At 45.4% G+C, this 21028-nt stretch overlaps 1 protein-coding gene across 1 annotated transcript in view; it reads right to left on the bottom strand.

Moving 5' to 3' along the window:
- The window catches only part of LOC132394766 (contactin-associated protein-like 5), a 1222641-nt gene that overhangs the window by 669031 nt on the left and 532582 nt on the right, over positions 1 to 21028 (bottom strand). The window contains exon 8 of the mRNA XM_059971174.1: positions 960 to 1218. Within this exon, the coding sequence (XP_059827157.1) occupies positions 960 to 1218 (259 nt within the window). The remainder of the gene's footprint in view (positions 1 to 959; positions 1219 to 21028) is intronic.

The following is a 21028-nucleotide window of genomic DNA, read 5'->3' on the forward strand; positions in this document are numbered from 1 at the left end:
AAAAAATCCAGTGAGCAGCACTTCAGTGGACAAAACACCTTGTTATTGAGGGAGGTAAAAAGAAAATGGCCAGATTGGCTCAAGCTGACATAAACTCAAGTAACCATGTGTTACAGCAGTGATGTGCAGCAGAGCATCTCTGAAAGCACAGCATGTTGAACCTTGAAGAGGATGTACTACAGCAGAAGAAGGCCATAAGTATACACTCAGTGGCCACTTGAATTTGTACCTCCTGTACTGAATTAAGTGGCCACTGAGTGTATGTTCTGCATTTTGTTACTTTCTTTTCCCCTTTGTAGTATATCTTGATGTACTTACGCACAGAATGTCATATCTGGATGACATGCAAAACAAAGATGTCACTGTATCACAGAACATGTGACTATTATAAACCAACTACCACTTACCAAGATGTAGAAACAGGAATAAGCTATTTGGCATACTAAGCCAATGAAATCCATTTGGAAAGGCAGAGTTCAGAGCACTGCCATTCATACATTGCATGCAGAATCAGAAGCATTATTACCTTCATACGTCTGTACTTTGTAGCCATAATATTAAATTTAATATGATTGCTAATAAATTAAATCAATGATAACAGTGGCAGATATGCTTCAGTGTAATTATTAATTACGAAACAGTGTAGAGCAATTTTCTTTGAAGAAATAGAGATAAAAACACACACACACAAATATTTCAGACATTCTTGTTCTAAAAACGTAAGATGACATGTTCTCACAGCATGAAGCATTACACTGAGAACATTCAATCATTGATTCTTCAGGAAAATGATGAACTTAATTACAGTGTGTATAAAATAACACATTTTGCACATTGAGTGGCTTTGATGCTTCCTGAATGCTGTCTCAAATGATGAAAGATTAAAGCAAAAGGTCCTTACCCAGTTTATCGATCATGTTGTGTCACAACAAGCAGAGAAAACGAACAGTTGTAATTACCTGTTGTGATGTCAGCCTGGCTCCCTGATTTTTGAACAGTTACTTTCAGTTTCCCATCACTGAGGTGAGTCTGCACAACTCCTGATGTTTCATGTAACTTGTTGTAGAGCAGCAACCCATCCTTGTTCCAGGTGCGGAACTGAAAGCTTATTGATATTTCTTCCTTTTGCGGCATTCCCGGCAACAGCAAATAACTACTGGCTGTCATGAATGTGACCGGAACAATATGTGGCTCCGTGCAGGAAAATGTAACGTTTCTCTGGGAAGACAAAGAAAAAGAGCATGTCAATCTGAGAAGGTTTAATGGAGATTTCAATGTCTTATGGTGTGATTGCAATCTAGACAGTTGACCCAAGGATCAAGTACTGAATCATTCACAACTGGACAGTGTAAGGTTTGAAGTTCAAAGGGACTGAGGAGGGGGTAGGTAAAAGTTTATAATATGATCAGAGAGAATTAAAATCAAATGTAAAACAGACCCTGTAATTCATAAAATATACATTTGGTATGCCACCAAAAACTCTTGCAAATTTATACAGTTGTACAGTGGAGAGCATTCTGATTCCATCTTAGCCTGGTGTGGCGATTCCAGTGCACAGGATCATAAGAAGCTGAAGGTTTTAGACTTAGCCAGTTCCATCATAGGCACGGTCTTTTCCATCATTGAGGATATCTTCAAGAGGCAGTGCCTCAAGAACGTGGCATCCATAATTGAGGACCCTCACCATCTTGGACATGTTCTCTTCTTGTTCCTGCCATCAGGAAGGAGGTACAGGTACACTTCCTCATTATTACCTTCTCTGCACTATTTATTTATTTTTTCAGTTATATCTTGCATTTTACCTGTTTTCAGTTCCCTTTCTAAGGCTAACCAGCTGATTCAATCACATTTTGGATTGAACATGAAGCTTGTTCATGTTCATATATTTATGTTCATGTTCATGTTTGAAGATTCAGCTATCTGTCTAGATGAGTATGTCACTGGTGACACAGACTTTACTGTCTGTCTAAATGAGTATGTAAGTACCATCCCAGAATTCATAGGCAAGTGTGTTGAGGACTGTGTACCAAAGAGGACAATCTGAGAGTTCCCAAACTAGGAGACACGATGAACTGGAAGATCCACATCCTGCTGAAACCTAGGTCTGCAGTGCACTAATCAGGTGGTCTTGACCCTTGACCTCTAATTGCATTGCAATCTGTGTGCATTCTGTTATTGTTTTAGCTTGTCTTCAAAACCCTTTTTAACAGGCATTTCTAGAAACACAACTCATTAGCCCCTCGCTAACAGCCACTGGACTCAGCGGTGAGAAAACCACCTTTCTCAGACTCTACATCCAGGGTCAGTATGACTTGGGTCCTGCCAAAACCGGGAAGTTGGGATGTCTGATCTGAATACAGTGTAAATACTGCGCCCTGCATTTAGCCATTGGTAAGAAATAACAGACTGCATAGAATTATAAAGAAAGTATATTTACAAATGTCAGCTTTATTGAACAGATAGTAGGAAAAAATAAAATAAAACCAAAAAGGTCCTATTACAGTTAACCCAGTCCAAATGTACACACAAGTTGGAGCTCATCTTGGAATTGTCTTTAACTCATGTTCTGGGCCCTCGGTCTGCGTAAAAGCAAGCACTACCTTCCGAATGTCACGCGAGATCCATCTCGAACAAACAGGCTTCCTCCCTGAAGCATTCATCTGCACAAAGCACCATGTGCAACAGGGACAGCATCCTCAGCTAGCTTCTCTTCTGTTCTCTCCCAGCTCCCACCAAAAAGTTTTCAACTCACACCAGTAACAAAAACCTCTCTGCCCAGCATCCTCTAGAACCTTTTACCAATTCCACCATCCTGACTGGATGATACCACATTCCTAAGCATGAACATCACAACCCCTTATCTTTAGCTCAAACCCAGACATGCTGAAAACAAAACAGGTTGCTTTTACAGAACTGCTAAAATGAAACACCACAGCATAGCAGTAAAAATCTTAACCAGATCATTACATACTATTTCAATGCAGTATTGTAATGAATTGAGCTGTATGAACAGTATGCAAGACAAATTCTTTACTGCATCTTTATAAGAAATTAAAAAATAACCTCCCGCTATCTTTGGGCAGGAGGTTCAGAAGCCCAAAGATGCACATCACAGGTTCAAGAGCAGCTACTTCCCTTCAAGCATTTATTTCTTAAACTGGTATACCTTTAGTCACCACCTTTGTACAGTTACACTATGATCACTTTGAATTACCTTGGACTTACTGTAGTCCTTTGGTGTTCATACTCTGTTTTATTTTCTTCTGAATTTGTATATAATTTAAGTGATATTTATGTGAATGCCACTCATCTGAGCAGCTAAGTGCCTGAGATGCTGCTGCAAATTTGTCATTGCACCCTCAAGTTCAGGCACAAGTTCATGTTTATTGTCATCTGACTGTACATATATACAACCAAACAAAATAGTGTTCCTCAGGACCAGGTACACCCACAGCAAGTATATCACACTCAGCACATAAATCAAACTATTCCTCTAATAAAACATATTTCAAAATGCCTGTCATGTGCTGCACAAGAAAACAGCAAACAATAACCAGTAAACAGCTCGCAGTCCTAGTAACGAGACCTCGGTGGTGGCAGGGTATTCATTAGTCTCACAAACTGAGGGAAGCTGTTACCCTGTCTAGCAGTCATAGTCCTGATGTTTCTGTATCTCCTTGCTGACAATAGTGGGTTAATGAGATTGTGGAATTGGTGGTAGGGATCTGCGATAATGCTTCCCATTGTCATTGTAGATCCCATTGTCTACAACATTCCCGCTAAGTGTCACAGATCGGGGCGGGGGGGGGGGGGGATTCTCTCTGTGGTACAGGTACACCTGTATACTTGCATACACATAACTGTGCATGCAACAATAACCTCAACTTTGACTCAGAAACACAACTCTGGGCATATTTAATGTGAAAGTTGTTTTGTAAAGGTGTCAAAAGCTACAGGAGAAAAGGAGAAGTTAAGAGGGAAAAATAATCAGACATGATCAAATGGTGAAGCAGAATCCATGGGTTTAATGCTGCTCCTACGTCCTACAGCATAAAGGTCTCATTACATTAAAATGATGCAGTCAGCTGCCAATGCCTTCCATGAAAATTCACACATTTGATGTGTTTAGTTTAATTCTGGTAGCCAAACGATTTTCGAAATGGAAGATTTAATAGGCTGACAAAATTCCATGGAGATGCATATCTAAACATCTCTGAAAGTCAATCCAGATATCCTGCAAACTAAAAGTGAATTTTAGACCAACTAATGGTGAAGAGGTTTAAGAGTTCTCATCACAAGCAGAGGCAGAAGTGTGTTGTGAGCTTGTCAACCCAGTTTCCAAGTAAAAATGCAGTTATTCAGATCTAGAAAGAAATTAATCAACTGTTAACTCAAATATGTTTGTACTGAACAAAGTGAAACGTTTTCATTACTATATAATGAAAAAGTGTTAGTTTAAAAGATGAAGTTAACCAGGGTTGATGATGTTGGAACCTGGGAACATAACAATGATAAGAATGTGAATTCTTATTTCAAGAGATTCTTCAAATGTTGGAAATCCAGAGCAACACAGGCAAAATCTATGGAGGGGAATAAACCGTCAACGTTTGGGACAGAGACCCTTCATCAGGACTTGTCAAGTTGTCAGGCCAAGCCCTTTCATCGGTACCTGATGAATGGCCTCAGCCCAAAATGCTCACTGCTTGTTCCCCTTCCACTGAAATTTCCCAGTAATTTCAAATGTTAATAATGTTCTGGAACTTGCAGCTTGCTTGCATCTCAGCAAGAGCAATTGTAAGCAACTAATGAAGAAGACACAATGAATGCACATGTGCCTATTTTGCAAACTGCATGATCAGGTTGGACTTGTTTCGTCTACCACTTTAGAGTAAATCACATTTAAAATCAGATTCATCAAAACAAATATAAAAATAATGAGGTAAATGAATTATGCATCTTGAATACCATATCATGTATTCCCTCAATAATGCTTTTTTTTGTTTAATCCCGTCAGTACTATTATCATTGGCTACATTGAAATACACCCAGTGGCCAATTTTTAGGTACACCTGTTGATTACCGCAAATATCTAATCGACTAATCATGTGGCAGCAACTCAATGCATAAAGCCATGCAGACGTGGTGAAGATATTCAGTTGATGTTCAGACCAAACAAAAGAATGGGGAAGAAATGTGATCTAAGTGACTTTGACCATAGAATGTTTGTTGGTACCAGATGTTCCTGTAAAGTCTATGTACCTCAATATTTGAAATTAGTATTAACATACAATAAGAGTTGCCTCAGTAACTGGGTGGGTGGGAGTCAAGTGATTCAATGGAAGAAGTGTTTTCTCTTGATTATTGCTCTAGCCAACACAAGTCTATTAATAGACAGATCCAACTCCTCCCATTGAAGCTAATAGTTGTTTGGAATAGCTTAAATTGTCTGCATAGATTTAGTAAGAAAAATTAGCAAAGTTTATTGGACTCTGGTTAGACCATACTTGCTATATTATGTCCAATTCTGGTCAACTCAATATGGGAAGGATGTGGAAGCTTTAGAGAAGGTGTAGAGGAGATTGATCAGGATGTTGCCTGGATTAGAGAGCATGTCTTATGAGAAAATGTTGCGTGAGCTAAGGCTTTTCTCTTTGGAGCAAAAGAAGATAAGAAGTGATGGTAGAGGCTTGCAAGATGAAAAGATGCATAGATAAAATGGAGAGTTGAAGATGTCTTACCAGGGCAGAAATGGCTAACATGAGGAGGAATATTTTTAAAGTGATTGGTAGAAAGCTAAGGGGAGCTGACAGAGGAAGGTGTTCTTACACATAGAGTGTTAAGCGCATAGAATGCCCTGCCAGGGGTAGTGGAAGGGGCAGATACACTAGTGTCATTTAAGAGACTCTTTGATAGGCACCTAGTGAAAGAATAATGGAAGGCTATGTGGGAGGGAAAGGTTACATTGATCTTGGAGTAGGTTTAAAGGTCAGCTCAACATTGAGAGCTGAAGGGCCTGTACTTCTTTCTATGTTCAAGCAAGTTATAGTTGCACAGGATGATGTGTCACTGCACAAGATGCTGTGGAGGCTACACAGAGTATTGTGTACAGTTTTGTTAAACTTATATAGGAAGGACATAATTAAGCTAGAAGAGTACAAAGAAGATTTACGAGAATGTTTGCAGGAGTGGAGGGGTTAACTTGTAGAGGGAGGCTGGGTGGGCTCAGATATTATGCCTTGCAACATAGTGGACTAACAGGCGATCTTAGAGCAGTGTATAAATTCATGAGAGGTATAGGTAGGGTGAATACATATGGTCAAAAGAAACCAAAAAATATATTTAATAGGAAAGATTTAAAAGGGTCCTGACATGTAGCTTCTTTACATGGTTGATGTTGTGTAGATGGAATACACTGCCAGAGAAAGTGCTTGAGGCAGGTACAATAACAAATATTTAAAAAAAAACTCTTGGATAGTTACATGGAGTGAAAGATTTGGAGGCTATTGGTGATGTTTACTCTTGGAAACTTGAAGCTTTGAACTCTCTCAACTTCAGAACAACTTTGCTAGGGATACTAGTTCAGGGATGCAAGTCTTCAGCCCTACAAGTGAAAAGTTGCCAGATACCAACAACAGAATGTGGTTGTTATCTGGCATTTCTCATCATTACATGGACTGAATCATACTGGGTGAAGATTATCTTCTGCGATGATAGCAACTGCAAGAGGCTAACATAGATCATTTGTTCAGTATTCCTGCTGAAACACCTCAGTCTTAGTCAGAGAATAATACAACACAGAACTGGGCTTTTTATCCCGACTCATCCATGCCAACAAATGCCTGTCCCGTTTGCATGTGTCTGGCTCATAATCCTCTAAAGCCAAAAGTGCAACAATATTAGACCACATTGGGAGTATTGCATACATTTCTGGTCTCCCCATGATAGGAAAGATGTGGAGTCTTTGGAGAGGGGGCAGAAGAAGTTCATCAGCATGCTGCCTGGACCAGAGGGCATGTGTTATGAGGAATGTTTGGACAAATTTGGGTTATTTTCTCTAAGACATGAAGGAGATAAGTCAGGAGTATATAAAATTATGACAGACATTGTACAGAGTAGACAGTCAGTATCTTTATTCTGGGGTCAAAATGTCCAGTGCTAGAGGGCATGGATTTAGGTGAGAAGGGATAATTTCAAAGGACATGTATCGGGTAACTTTATACAGAGTGGTGCAGGCACTTGAATATTTAGAGAATGGAAGTATATGAAACTTGTGTAGGTCAAAGGGATTAGCTAGGTAAGCATTTAATTACTATGGCTGGGTATCTGTTATCCAAAATGTTTTGGATTTTGGAATATATAATGAAATAGCTTGGGATCGCCATCATTTCCGACTGTGAATTTATATGCTACTGGTAAGCAGTCTTTGTCTTACACTTTGTTCATCACATTATGTAAAAATTATTGCATAGCATCAATATCATAACAACATAAAGTGTGCAGGGTAACAAAAGCAGTTCAGCATCACTGGGATAATATGTGAATCAGCTGTTGAACAGCAACAAACAATGGCAGGCATTGCGATGCTATGAAAACACTACGGTACAGGACTCTGTACAGTATTTGCATTTTATTTGTTTTTATGTTTTATGTAAGATATAAAAATAGCATTGTTGACTTGTTCTGGTGTTTAGTAATGATCTTGGCAAACTCATGAAAAAGTTTCTCTGCTACTTAGTAGATGCTTTATCACCACAAATCCTTAAAAATTTAATGCAGTACCTTTTCTTAAATTTCTCCCACCAGCCTGCTGACTATTCACAATTACCTTCAATTTTCAGTTCATCGTGATAGATCTTTGCTTATTTCATGATCATAATTCAGTTAAGTGGCACGGATTCACTCTGACACTGACAAATCCACTCTTTCAATATATGGTTCTCTTTATGCAGTGTTTGTCTGTTTTTCATTAGCTTCTGTTCATTACATATGTTAGATCATTTCTCAGGACTGCCTATGATGTGCAGAGACATGTGTATTGCCTGAGAATCTTCCTACCACCTCATGGAATTTTCCAGCAGTGACATCATATCAGCGCTTATAAACAATCGTATTTCAGTAGTTTGGGGTTTTCAGATAAAAGGTATTCAACGTCTAGGTTAACTCATTCAGCACAGCATTGTGGGCCAAAGTGCCTATTCTATGTTCTACATTAGACAATTCCATGTTGTGTTTAGTGATGTGGTAAAGCCAATATGCTGCATATTCAGTGTTACAGAGCTTAGTTGTCCATTGGTCTTTGGTTACTGTTTATAAGAAACATGGTACAAAACTTAGATTAATATTTAGGAACACCCAGGTGTTTCCAGCAGCAGCAATGGATGCATGGAGCTGTCAGATTTGACAGGCTTGTAGAAGCCAAGGTACAACAGATGTCTGACCAGACTAGGCTCAGAAGAGTGTGCTGTCTGCCAAAGCTGTTGATGTTATGGATGGCAAAATGTCTTGTAACATTGTGAGAGATTATGAGTAATCTCCATCTGTCTGTTGACAAGGTTCATTTGTTTTTGCCCTGTGCCTGCATGAATATGCGAGATATTGACAGCCAGAGAATAGATCCCTTTCACGTATTCAAGAGTTTTGTTCAAAGCCACATCAAAGATGAACTAAATGAGCCTCACTATTTTCTGACTTGAGGATTACAGTTTGCACCTCTTTTTATAGATTGGGAGGTCAAATTTCATGACAGCAGCATGGCAGATTGTTTTTCACATTAAATAAAAACTTAACTTGAACAAAGAATTTCCCAAAGTAACCATCTGAGAGCGAATGACATCTTGTTTGGACTATTGGTACTTCACTGGGTGAGGCAATAACCGTTGTCCATGACTAAATGTCATTTAATAAACATAAATAGGGTATTTTTGGGAACTAGCCAAACTGTGCATTATGCAAAGCTTTTCTGAGTTCCTGAGAGAATTGCTGCCTCTGTGATTTCCTTGTACATTTGCCCCTTTTTCCTCCAGGCATGCATCCTTGTAAGTGACAGGGATGCTACACTTTCCCATTCACCTCTTCCCTCATCTCCATTCAAGGCCCCACTTCACCTGCGAATTTATTGGGGTCATCTATTGTACCCACTGCTCCCAATGTGGCCTCTACTATATCAGTGAGACCTGCTGTAAACTGGGGGACCGCTTTGTCAAGCACCTCCAGTTCATCTGACAAAAGCAGAGTTTCCCAACAGCCAACCATTTTAATTACTATCACCATTCATGTCAGAATAAGTCTCTTCTGCCTTGAAGATATTACTCTTATGCAGAAAAGCAATATATCATATTCCATCTAGGCAGTCTCTAACCTGATTGCATCCTCCTTTCCCTACCCCCACCTTTTTATTTTGGCATCTTCCCCCTTCCTTTCCAGCCCTGATGAAGAGTCCCAGCCCAAAATGTCACTGTTTATTAATTTCCATAGATTTTGCCTGATCTGTGGAATTCTTCCAGTATTTTGTGTGTGTTGACCTGAGTTAATTAGAAGTGTGAGTTTTAAACAGTCTTGATAGCATGCTCAGTCAGTGCATCCTGGCAAGGAACCAACACAAAAATAATTCAATTAATATTGAAGAAGTAAACAACTGAAGTAAAACCTGGATGTTTTAGAGAGAGTGTAGAAGAGATTTATCAGAATATCACAATTCAAGGGCAGATGCCATGAGGAAAGGGTGGACAAACAGTATAGACCCTTCAGTCAATGAGTGCATGTCATACTTTAACCTACTCGTTGGTCAATGTAACTGATATCCTTTAACTTTTCGATCATCCAAATGCCTATCTAAGAAATATTAAATTCTTCTTATGTATCTGCCTCTACCACCACCCCTGGCAGGGTGTTCCACGCACCCACCACTGTCTGTGTAAAGAACGTAGCTAACATCCCCGCTATACTTTCCCACAATCAACTTTAAATTATGCCCCCCTCATATTAGTCATTTCTGCCCTCAGAAAAAGCCTCTGGGTATCCACTCCATCTATGCCTCTCACCATCTTGTACACCTCTCATCTTCTTTCAATCCAAAGCCCTAGCTCACTCAACCTGTCTTCATTAAACATGCCCTTTTGCCCAGACAGCAACCTGATAAATCTCCTCTGCACCCTCTCCAAAGTCTCCACATCCTTCTTATAATGAAGGGAGAAAGCTTAGGTTGTTTTCTCTGGAATGGCAGAAGCTGAGTTTGCAACCTCAAAGTTCAAAGTAACTTTATTATCAAAATGCACATGTCATCAAACGCAACCCTGAGATTAATTTTACTATCAGCATTCACAGTAAAACAAAGAAGTATAATAGAATCAATGAAACGCTACACAGACTAACAAATTGTGCAAATACAAAAAGAAACAAGTATTAGTAATAATAAATAATGCTGAGAATGAGTTGTAAAGTCTCTAGATCTAATTCAACCTGATACAAGTTCATAAAATTATGAGAGGCATAAGTGGAGAACCGGTATCTCTTTCCAAGAATCAAAATGTCTAGTACAAGAGGACTGGGAGTTAAGGTGAGAGGTGAAAGTTCAAAGGAGATGTGCAGGGCAGGTTTTTTTTAAACACAAGGAATAATGGATGCCTGGAAAGTGCTGCCCGGTGGTATAAAATATTATAACCAGTAATGGTAACCACAAAATCATTGGATTGTCACCAATATATGCTACAGAGAAGGAAATCTGCCATCTTGCCTGAAGCAAATCTGATTTCATATCCACAACAAAGGAATTCTTAATCACTTTCTGAAGTAGTAGAACTCCGTTCAGAGTGAATCGTAAACAGCCTTGACCGTGATGCCCAGAGACAGAGAATTAAAAAAAACAAGTGTGTGTGCATGTGTGTATGCACATGCAAATGTGTGCACATGTGTGTGCACTTGGGAGTACTTGTGTTTGTGTGTGTGTGTGCGGGTGTTCGGGAAGGAGAAACTAGTATAAGATGTAGGAAAGTCCTGCTGAAGGATCGCAAAGTAAACAGTTTATTCCTTTCCACAGCTGCTGCCTGACCTGCTGAGTTCCTCCAGCATTTTGTGTGTTGCTGTAGGTTTCCAGCACCTGAAGAAGTATAGGAAAGTCTTTCAGTAGTTCTACACAATGAAGATCAATGCAAGCAAACAGGGGTAACCAGCCATATGTATAAAGTGCAGTTCTGGCAAACATGATATGAGGAAATGAAGTATTTCAGGGTTAGGACAGACTTGCAATGAAACAATGGATTTTATTAACATTCCATTATTAAAATCAATTGTTCCACAAAGTACAGCCAAGGTAGATAAATATATCAATCTGGAAACAATCAATTAGCTGCTCAAATGAGGTGATGAGGGACCATAAAAAAAACCTAGTCTTAATTATGAGTTTGATTGTCATGACACATACTCCAATTACAGTGTCTCCTTGATCAAAAGTCCGCTGTCTCATCAAGTTGTTAGGCTGCAAATTTATTTCAATTATAGGATTGCAGCTTTAACTTTGGGAAAATGAGCCAATTTCCCCAAGACCACTACCTCACCAATGTTCACCCACGAACTCTCCCTCACCGGTGTTCACCCATAATCTCTCCCTCACCAATGTTCACCCATGAACTCTCCCTCACCGGTATTCAACCATAATCTCTCCCTCACCAATGTTCACCCACGAAATCTTCCTCACCGGTGTTCAACCACGAACTCTCCCTCACCAAAGCTCACCCACAAACTCTCCCTCACCGGTGTTCACCCATAATCACTTCCTCACCAATGTTCACCCACGAAATCTCCCTCACCGGTGTTCACCCATAATCACTTACTCACCAATGTTCACCCACGAAATCTCCCTCACCAATGTTCACCAATAATCTCTCCCTCACCAATGTTCACCCACGAACTCTCCCTCACCGGTGTTCACCCATAATCTCTCCCTCACCGATGTTCACCCACGAACTCTCCCTCACCGGTGTTCACCCACGAACTCTCCCTCACCGGTGTTCACTCATAAACTCTCCCTCACCAATGTTCACCCATGAACTCTCCCTCACCGGTGTTCAACCACGATCTCTCCCTCACCAATGTGCAACCACGAACTCTCCCTCACCAATGTTCACCCATAATCTCTCCCTCACCAATGTTCACCCACGAACTCTCCCTCACCGGTGTTCATCCATAATCTCTCCCTCACCAAAGTTCACCCACGAACTCTCCCTCACCGGTGTTCACCCACGAACTCTCCCTCACCGGTATTCACCCATAATCTCTCCCTCACCAATGTTCAGCCATGAACTCTCCCTCACCGGTGTTCACCCATAATCTCTCCCTCACCAATGTTCACCCACGAACTCTCCCTCACCGGTATTCACCCATAATCTCTCCCTCACCAATGTTCACCCACGAAATCTCCCTCACCGGTTTTCCCCCACGAACTCTCCCTCACCAATGTTCACCCACAAAATCTCCCTCACCGGTGTTCACCCACGAACTCTCCCTCACCGGTGTTCAACCACGAACTCTCCCTCACCGGTATTCACCCATAATCTCTCCCTCACCAATGTTCACCCACGAAATCTCCCTCACCGGTTTTCCCCCACGAACTCTCCCTCACCAATGTTCACCCACAAAATCTCCCTCACCGGTTTTCCCCCACGAACTCTCCCTCACCAATGTTCACCCACAAAATCTCCCTCACCGGTGTTCACCCATGAACTCTCCCTCACCGGTATTCACCCATAATCTTTCCCTCACCAATGTTCACCCACGAACTCTCCCTCACCAAAGTTCACCCACGAACTCTCCCTCACCGGTGTTCACCCACGAACTCACCCTCACCGGTATTCACCCATAATCTCTCCCTCACCAATGTTCAGCCATGAACTCTCCCTCACCGGTGTTCACCCACGAACTCTCCCTCACCGGTGTTCACCCACGAACTCTCCCTCACCGATATTCACCCATAATCTCTCCCTCACCAATGTTCACCCAAGAACTCTCCCTCACCGGTGTTCACCCACGAACTCTCCCTCACCGGTATTCACCCATAATCTCCCCCTCACCAATGTTCACCCACGAACTCACCATCACCAGTGTTCACCCATGAACTCTCCCTCACCAATGTTCACCCACGAACTCTCCCTCACCAGTGTTCACCCATAATCTCTCCCTCACCAATGTTCACCCACGAACTCTCCCTCACAGGTGTTCACCCACGCACCCTCCCTCACCGGTATTCACCTACAATCTCTCCCTCACCGGTATTCACCCATAATCTCCCCCTCACCAATGTTCACCCACGAACTCTCCCTCACCGGTGTTCACCCACGAATTCTCCCTCACCAATGTTCACCCACGAGCTCTCACTCACCAATGTTCACCCACGAACTCTCCCTCACCGGTATTCACCCATAATCTCTCCCTCACCAATGTTCACCCACGAGCTCTCCCTCACCAATGTTCACCCATGAACTCCACCTCTCCGGTGTTCACCCATAATCTCTCCCTCACCAATGTTCACCTTGAACTCTCCCTCACGGGTTTTCACCCATATACTCTCCCTCACCAACTTTTATCCACGAACTCTCCCTCACCGGTATTCACCCACGAACTCTCCCTCACCAATGTTCACCCACAAACTCTCCTCACCGGTGTTCACCCACGAACTCTCCCTCACCAATGTTCACCCACAAACTCTCCCTCACCGGTGTTCACCCACAAACTCTCCCTCACCAACGTTTACCCACGAACTCTCCCTCACCGGTGTTCACCCATGAACTCTCCCTCACCGGTGTTCATGCACGAACTCTCCCTCACCAATGATCACCCACGAACTCTCCCTCACCGAAGTTCATGCACGAACTCTCCCTCACCAATGTTCACCCACGAAAACTCCCTCACCGGTTTTCCCCCACGAACTCTCCCTCACCAATGTTCACCCACAAAATCTCCCTCACCGGTGTTCACCCATGAACTCTCCCTCACCGGTATTCACCCATAATCTTTCCCTCACCAATGTTCACCCACGAACTCTCCCTCACCAAAGTTCACCCACGAACTCTCCCTCACCGGTGTTCACCCAGGAACTCACCCTCACCGGTATTCACCCATAATCTCTCCCTCACCAATGTTCAGCCATGAACTCTCCCTCACCGGTGTTCACCCATAATATCTCCCTCACCAATGTTCACCCACGAACTCTCCCTCACCGGTATTCACCCATAATCTCTCCCTCTCTGGTGTTCACCCACGAACTCTCCCTCACCGGTGTTCACCCACGAACTCTCCCTCACCGGTATTCACCCATAATCTCTCCCTCACCAATGTTCACCCAAGAACTCTACCTCACCGGTGTTCACCCACGAACTCTCCCTCAGCAATGTTCAACCACGCACTCTCCCTCATCGGTATTCACCTACGATCTCTCCCTCACCGGTATTCACCCATAATCTCTCCCTCACCAATGTTCACCCACGAACTCTTCCTCACCGGTGTTCACCCACGAACTCTCCCTCACCGGTGTTCACCCATAATCTCTCCCTCACCAATGTTCACCTACGAACTCTCCCTCACCGGTGTTCAACCACGAACTCTCCCTCACCAATGTGCAACCACGAACTCTCCCTCACCAATGTTCACCCATAATCTCTCCCTCACCAATGTGCAACCACGAACTCTCCCTCACCAATGTTCACCCATAATCTCTTCCTCACCAATGTTCACCCACGAACTCTCCCTCACCGGTGTTCATCCATAATCTCTCCCTCACCAAAGTTCACCCACGAACTCTCCCTCACCGGTGTTCACCCACGAACTCTCCCTCACCGGTATTCACCCATAATCTCTCCCTCACCAATGTTCAGCCATGAACTCTCCCTCACCGGTGTTCACCCATAATCTCTCCCTCACCAATGTTCACCCACGAACTCTCCCTCACCGGTATTCACCCATAATCTCTCCCTCACCAATGTTCACCCACGAAATCTCCCTCTCCGGTTTTCCCCCACGAACTCTCCCTCACCAATTTTCACCCACAAAATCTCCCTCACCGGTGTTCACCCACGAACTCTCCCTCACCGGTGTTCAACCACGAACTCTCCCTCACCGGTATTCACCCATAATCTCTCCCTCACCAATGTTCACCCACGAAATCTCCCTCACCGGTTTTCCCCCACGAACTCTCCCTCACCAATGTTCACCCACGAAATCTCCCTCACCGGTTTTCCCCCACGAACTCTCCCTCACCAATGTTCACCGACAAAATCTCCCTCACCGGTGTTCACCCACGAACTCACCCTCACCGGTATTCACCCATAATCTCTCCCAAACCAATGTTCAGCCATGAACTCTCCCTCACCGGTGTTCACCCATAATATCTCCCTCACCAATGTTCACCCACGAACTCTCCCTCACCGGTATTCACCCATAATCTCTCCCTCACCGGTGTTCACCCACGAACTCTCCCTCACCGGTGTTCACCCATAATCTCTCCCTCACCAGTGTTCACCCACGAACTCACCATCACCAGTGTTCACCCATGAACTCTCCCTCACCAATGTTCACCCACGAACTCTCCCTCACCAGTGTTCACCCATAATCTCTCCCTCACCAATGTTCACCCAAGAACTCTCCCTCACCGGTATTCACCCATAATCTCTCCCTCACCAATGTTCACCCAAGAACTCTACCTCACCGGTGTTCACCCACGAACTCTCCCTCACCCGTGTTCACCCACGAACTCTCCCTCAGCAATGTTCAACCACGCACTCTCCCTCATCGGTATTCACCTACGATCTCTCCCTCACCGGTATTCACCCATAATCTCTCGCTCACCAGTGTTCACCCACGAACTCACCATCACCAGTGTTCACCCATGAACTCTCCCTCACCAATGTTCACCCACGAACTCTCCCTCACCAGTGTTCACCCATAATCTCTCCCTCACCAGTGTTCACCCACGAACTCTCCCTCACCGGTGTTCACCCACGAATTCTCCCTCACCAATGTTCACCCACGAGCTCTCCCTCACCAATGTTCACCCACGAACTCTCCCTCACCGGTATTCACCCATAATCTCTCCCTCACCAATGTTCACCCATGAACTCCACCTCTCCGGTGTTCACCCATAATCTCTCCCTCACCAATGTTCACCTTGAACTCTCCCTCACGGGTGTTCACCCATATACTCTCCCTCACCAACTTTTATCCACGAACTCTCCCTCACCGGTGTTCACCCACGAACTCTCCCTCACCGGTGTTCACCCACGAACTCTCCCTCACCGGTATTCACCCATAATCTCTCCCTCACCAATGTTCAGCCATGAACTCTCCCTCACCGGTGTTCACCCATAATCTGTCCCTCACCAATGTTCACCCACGAAATCTCCCTCACCGGTTTTCCCCCACGAACTCTCCCTCACCAATTTTCACCCACAAAATCTCCCTCACCGGTGTTCACCCACGAACTCTCCCTCACCGGTGTTCAACCACGAACTCTCCCTCACCGGTATTCACCCATAATCTCTCCCTCACCAATGTTCACCCACGAAATCTCCCTCACCGGTTTTCCCCCACGAACTCTCCCTCACCAATGTTCACCCACAAAATCTCCCTCACCGGTTTTCCCCCACGAACTCTCCCTCACCAATGTTCACCGACAAAATCTCCCTCACCGGTGTTCACCCATGAACTCTCCCTCACCGGTATTCTCCCATAATCTTTCCCTCACCAATGTTCACCCACGAACTCTACCTCACCAAAGTTCACCAACGAACTCTCCCTCACCGGTGTTCACCCACGAACTCACCCTCACCGGTATTCACCCATAATCTCTCCCAAACCAATGTTCAGCCATGAACTCTCCCTCACCGGTGTTCACCCATAATATCTCCCTCACCAATGTTCACCCACGAACTCTCCCTCACCGGTATTCACCCATAATCTCTCCCTCACCGGTGTTCACCCACGAACTCTCCCTCACCGGTGTTCACCCACGAACTCTCCCTCAGCAATGTTCAACCACGCACTCTCCCTCATCGGTATTCACCTACGAACTCTCCCTCACCGGTATTCACCCATAATCTCTCCCTCACCAGTGTTCACCCACGAACTCACCATCACCAGTGTTCACCCATGAACTCTCCCTCACCAATGTTCACCCACGAACTCTCCCTCACCAGTGTTCACCCACGAACTCTCCCTCACCAATGTTCACCCACGAACTCTCCCTCACCAGTGTTCACCCATGAACTCTCCCTCACCAATGTTCACCCACGAACTCTCCCTCACCAGTGTTCACCCATAATCTCTCCCTCACCAATGTTCACCCAAGAACTCTCCCTCACCGGTATTCACCCATAATCTCTCCCTCACCAATGTTCACCCAAGAACTCTACCTCACCGGTGTTCACCCACGAACTCTCCCTCACCCGTGTTCACCCACGAACTCTCCCTCAGCAATGTTCAACCACGCACTCTCCCTCATCGGTATTCACCTACGATCTCTCCCTCACCGGTATTCACCCATAATCTCTCGCTCACCAGTGTTCACCCACGAACTCACCATCACCAGTGTTCACCCATGAACTCTCCCTCACCAATGTTCACCCACGAACTCTCCCTCACCAGTGTTCACCCATAATCTCTCCCTCACCAGTGTTCACCCACGAACTCTCCCTCACCGGTGTTCACCCACGAATTCTCCCTCACCGGTGTTCACCCACAAACTCTCCCTCACCGGTATTCACCCATAATCTCTCCCTCACCAATGTTCACCCATGAACTCCACCTCTCCGGTGTTCACCCATAATCTCTCCCTCACCAATGTTCACCTTGAACTCTCCCTCACGGGTGTTCACCCATATACTCTCCCTCACCAACTTTTATCCACGAACTCTCCCTCACCGGTATTCACCCACGAACTCTCCCTCACCAATGTTCACCCACAAACTCTCCCTCACCGGTGTTCACCCACGAACTCTCCCTCACCGGTATTCACCCATAATCTCTCCCTCACCAATGTTCAGCCATGAACTCTCCCTCACCGGTGTTCACCCATAATCTCTCCCTCACCAATGTTCACCCACGAACTCTCCCTCACCGGTATTCACCCATAATCTCTCCCTCACCAATGTTCACCCACGAAATCTCCCTCACCGGTTTTCCCCCACGAACTCTCCCTCACCAATGTTCACCCACAAAATCTCCCTCACTGGTGTTCACCCACGAACTCTCCCTCACCGGTGTTCAACCACGAACTCTCCCTCACCGGTATTCACCCATAATCTCTCCCTCACCAATGTTCACCCACGAAATCTCCCTCACCGGTTTTCCCCCACGAACTCTCCCTCACCAATGTTCACCCACAAAATCTCCCTCACCGGTTTTCCCCCACGAACTCTCCCTCACCAATGTTCACCCACAAAATCTCCCTCACCGGTGTTCACCCATAATCTCTCCCTCACCAATGTTCACCCAAGAACTCTACCTCACCGGTGTTCACCCACGAACTCTCCCTCACCCGTGTTCACCCACGAACTCTCCCTCAGCAATGTTCAACCACGCACTCTCCCTCATCGGTATTCACCTACGATCTCTCCCTCACCGGTATTCACCCATAATCTCTCCCTCACCAGTGTTCACCCACGAACTCACCATCACCAGTGTTCACCCATGAACTCTCCCTCACCAATGTTCACCCACGAACTCTCCCTCACCAGTGTTCACCCATAATCTCTCCCTCACCAGTGTTCACCCACGAACTCTCCCTCACCGGTGTTCACCCACGAATTCTCCCTCACCAATGTTCACCCACGAGCTCTCCCTCACCAATGTTCACCCACGAACTCTCCCACACCGGTATTCACCCATAATCTCTCCCTCACCAATGTTCACCCATGAACACCTCTCCGGTGTTCACCCATAATCTCTCCCTCACCAATGTTCACCTTGAACTCTCCCTCACGGGTGTTCACCCATATACTCTCCCTCACCAACTTTTATCCACGAACTCTCCCTCACCGGTATTCACCCACGGACTCTCCGTCACCAATGTTCACCCACAAACTCTCCCTCACCGGTGTTCACCCACGAACTCTCCCTCACCAATGTTCACCCACAAACTCTCCCTCACCGGTGTTCACCCACAAACTCTCCCTCACCAACGTTTACCCACGAACTCTCCCTCACCGGTGTTCAACAATGAACTCTCCCTCACCGGTGTTCATGCACGAACTCTCCCTCACCGATGTTCACCCACGAACTCTCCCTCACCGATGTTCATGCACGAACTCTCCCTCACCAATGTTCACCCACGAAAACTCCCTCACCGGTGTTCACCAATAATCTCTCCCTCACCAATGTTCACCCACGAACTCTCCCTCACCGGTGTTCACACATAAACTTTCCTCACCGGTATTCACCCACGAACTCTCCCTCGCCAATGTTCACCCACGAACTCTCCCTCACGGGTGTTCACCCACGAACTCTCCCTCACCGGTATTCACCCATAATCTCTACCTCACCAATGTTCACCAACAAACTCTGCCTCACCAGTGTTTACCCATGAACTCTACCTCACCAATGTTCACCCACGAACTCTCCCTCACCGGAGTTCACCCACGAAATCTCCCTCACCGGTATTCACCCATAATCTCTCCCTCACCAATGTTCAGCCATGAACTCTCCCTCACCGGTGTTCACCCATAATCTCTCCCTCACCAATGTTCACCCACGAACTCTCCCTCACCGGTATTCACCCATAATCTCTCCCTCACCAATGTTCACCCACGAAATCTCCCTCACCGGTTTTCCCCCACGAACTCTCCCTCACCAATGTTCACCCACAAAATCTCCCTCACTGGTGTTCACCCACGAACTCTCCCTCACCGGTGTTCAACCACGAACTCTCCCTCACCGGTATTCACCCATAATCTCTCCCTCACCAATGTTCACCCACGAAATCTCCCTCACCGGTTTTCCCCCACGAACTCTCCCTCACCAAAGTTCACCCACGAACTCTCCCTCACCGGTGTTCACCCACGAACTCACCCTCACCGGTATTCACCCATAATCTCTCCCTCACCAATGTTCAGCCATGAACTCTCCCTCACCGGTGTTCACCCATAATATCTCCCTCACCAATGTTCACCCAAGAACTCTCCCTCACCGGTATTCACCCATAATCTCTCCCTCACCGGTGTTCACCCACGAACTCTCCCTCACCGGTGTTCACCCACGAACTCTCCCTCACCGGTATTCACCCATAATCTCTCCCTCACCAATGTTCACCCAAGAACTCTCCCTCACCGGTGTTCACCCACGAACTCTCCCTCAGCAATGTTCAACCACGCACTCTCCCTCATCGGTATTCACCTACGATCTCTCCCTCACCGGTATTCACCCATAATCTCTCCCTCACCAGTGTTCACCCACGAACTCACCATCACCAGTGTTCACCCATGAACTCTCCCTCACCAATGTTCACCCACGAACTCTCCCTCACCAGTGTTCACCCATAATCTCTCCCTCACCAGTGTTCACCCACGAACTCTCCCTCACCGGTGTTCACCCACGAATTCTCCCTCACCAATGTTCACCCACGAGCTCTCCCTCACCAATGTTCACCCACGAACTCTCCCACACCGGTATTCACCCATAATCTCTCCCTCACCAATGTTCACCCACGAACTCTCCCTCACCGGTGTTCACCCATAATCTCTCCCTCACCAATGTTCACCCATGTACTCTCCCTCACCAACTTTTATCCACGAACTCTCCCTCACCGGTATTCACCCACGAACTCTCCCGCACCAATGTTCACCCACAAACTCTCCCTCACCGGTGTTCACCCACGAACTCTCCCTCACCAATGTACACCCACAAACTCTCCCTCACTGGTATTCACCCATAATCTCTCCCTCACCAATGTTCACCCATAATCTCTCCCTCACCGGTATTCACCCATAATCTCTCCCTCACCAATGTTCAGCCATGAACTCTCCCTCACCGGTGTTCACCATAATCTCTC

Source organism: Hypanus sabinus, chromosome 5 (genome assembly GCF_030144855.1).
Source record: "Hypanus sabinus isolate sHypSab1 chromosome 5, sHypSab1.hap1, whole genome shotgun sequence".
Taxonomy (NCBI): Eukaryota; Metazoa; Chordata; class Chondrichthyes; order Myliobatiformes; family Dasyatidae; genus Hypanus; species Hypanus sabinus.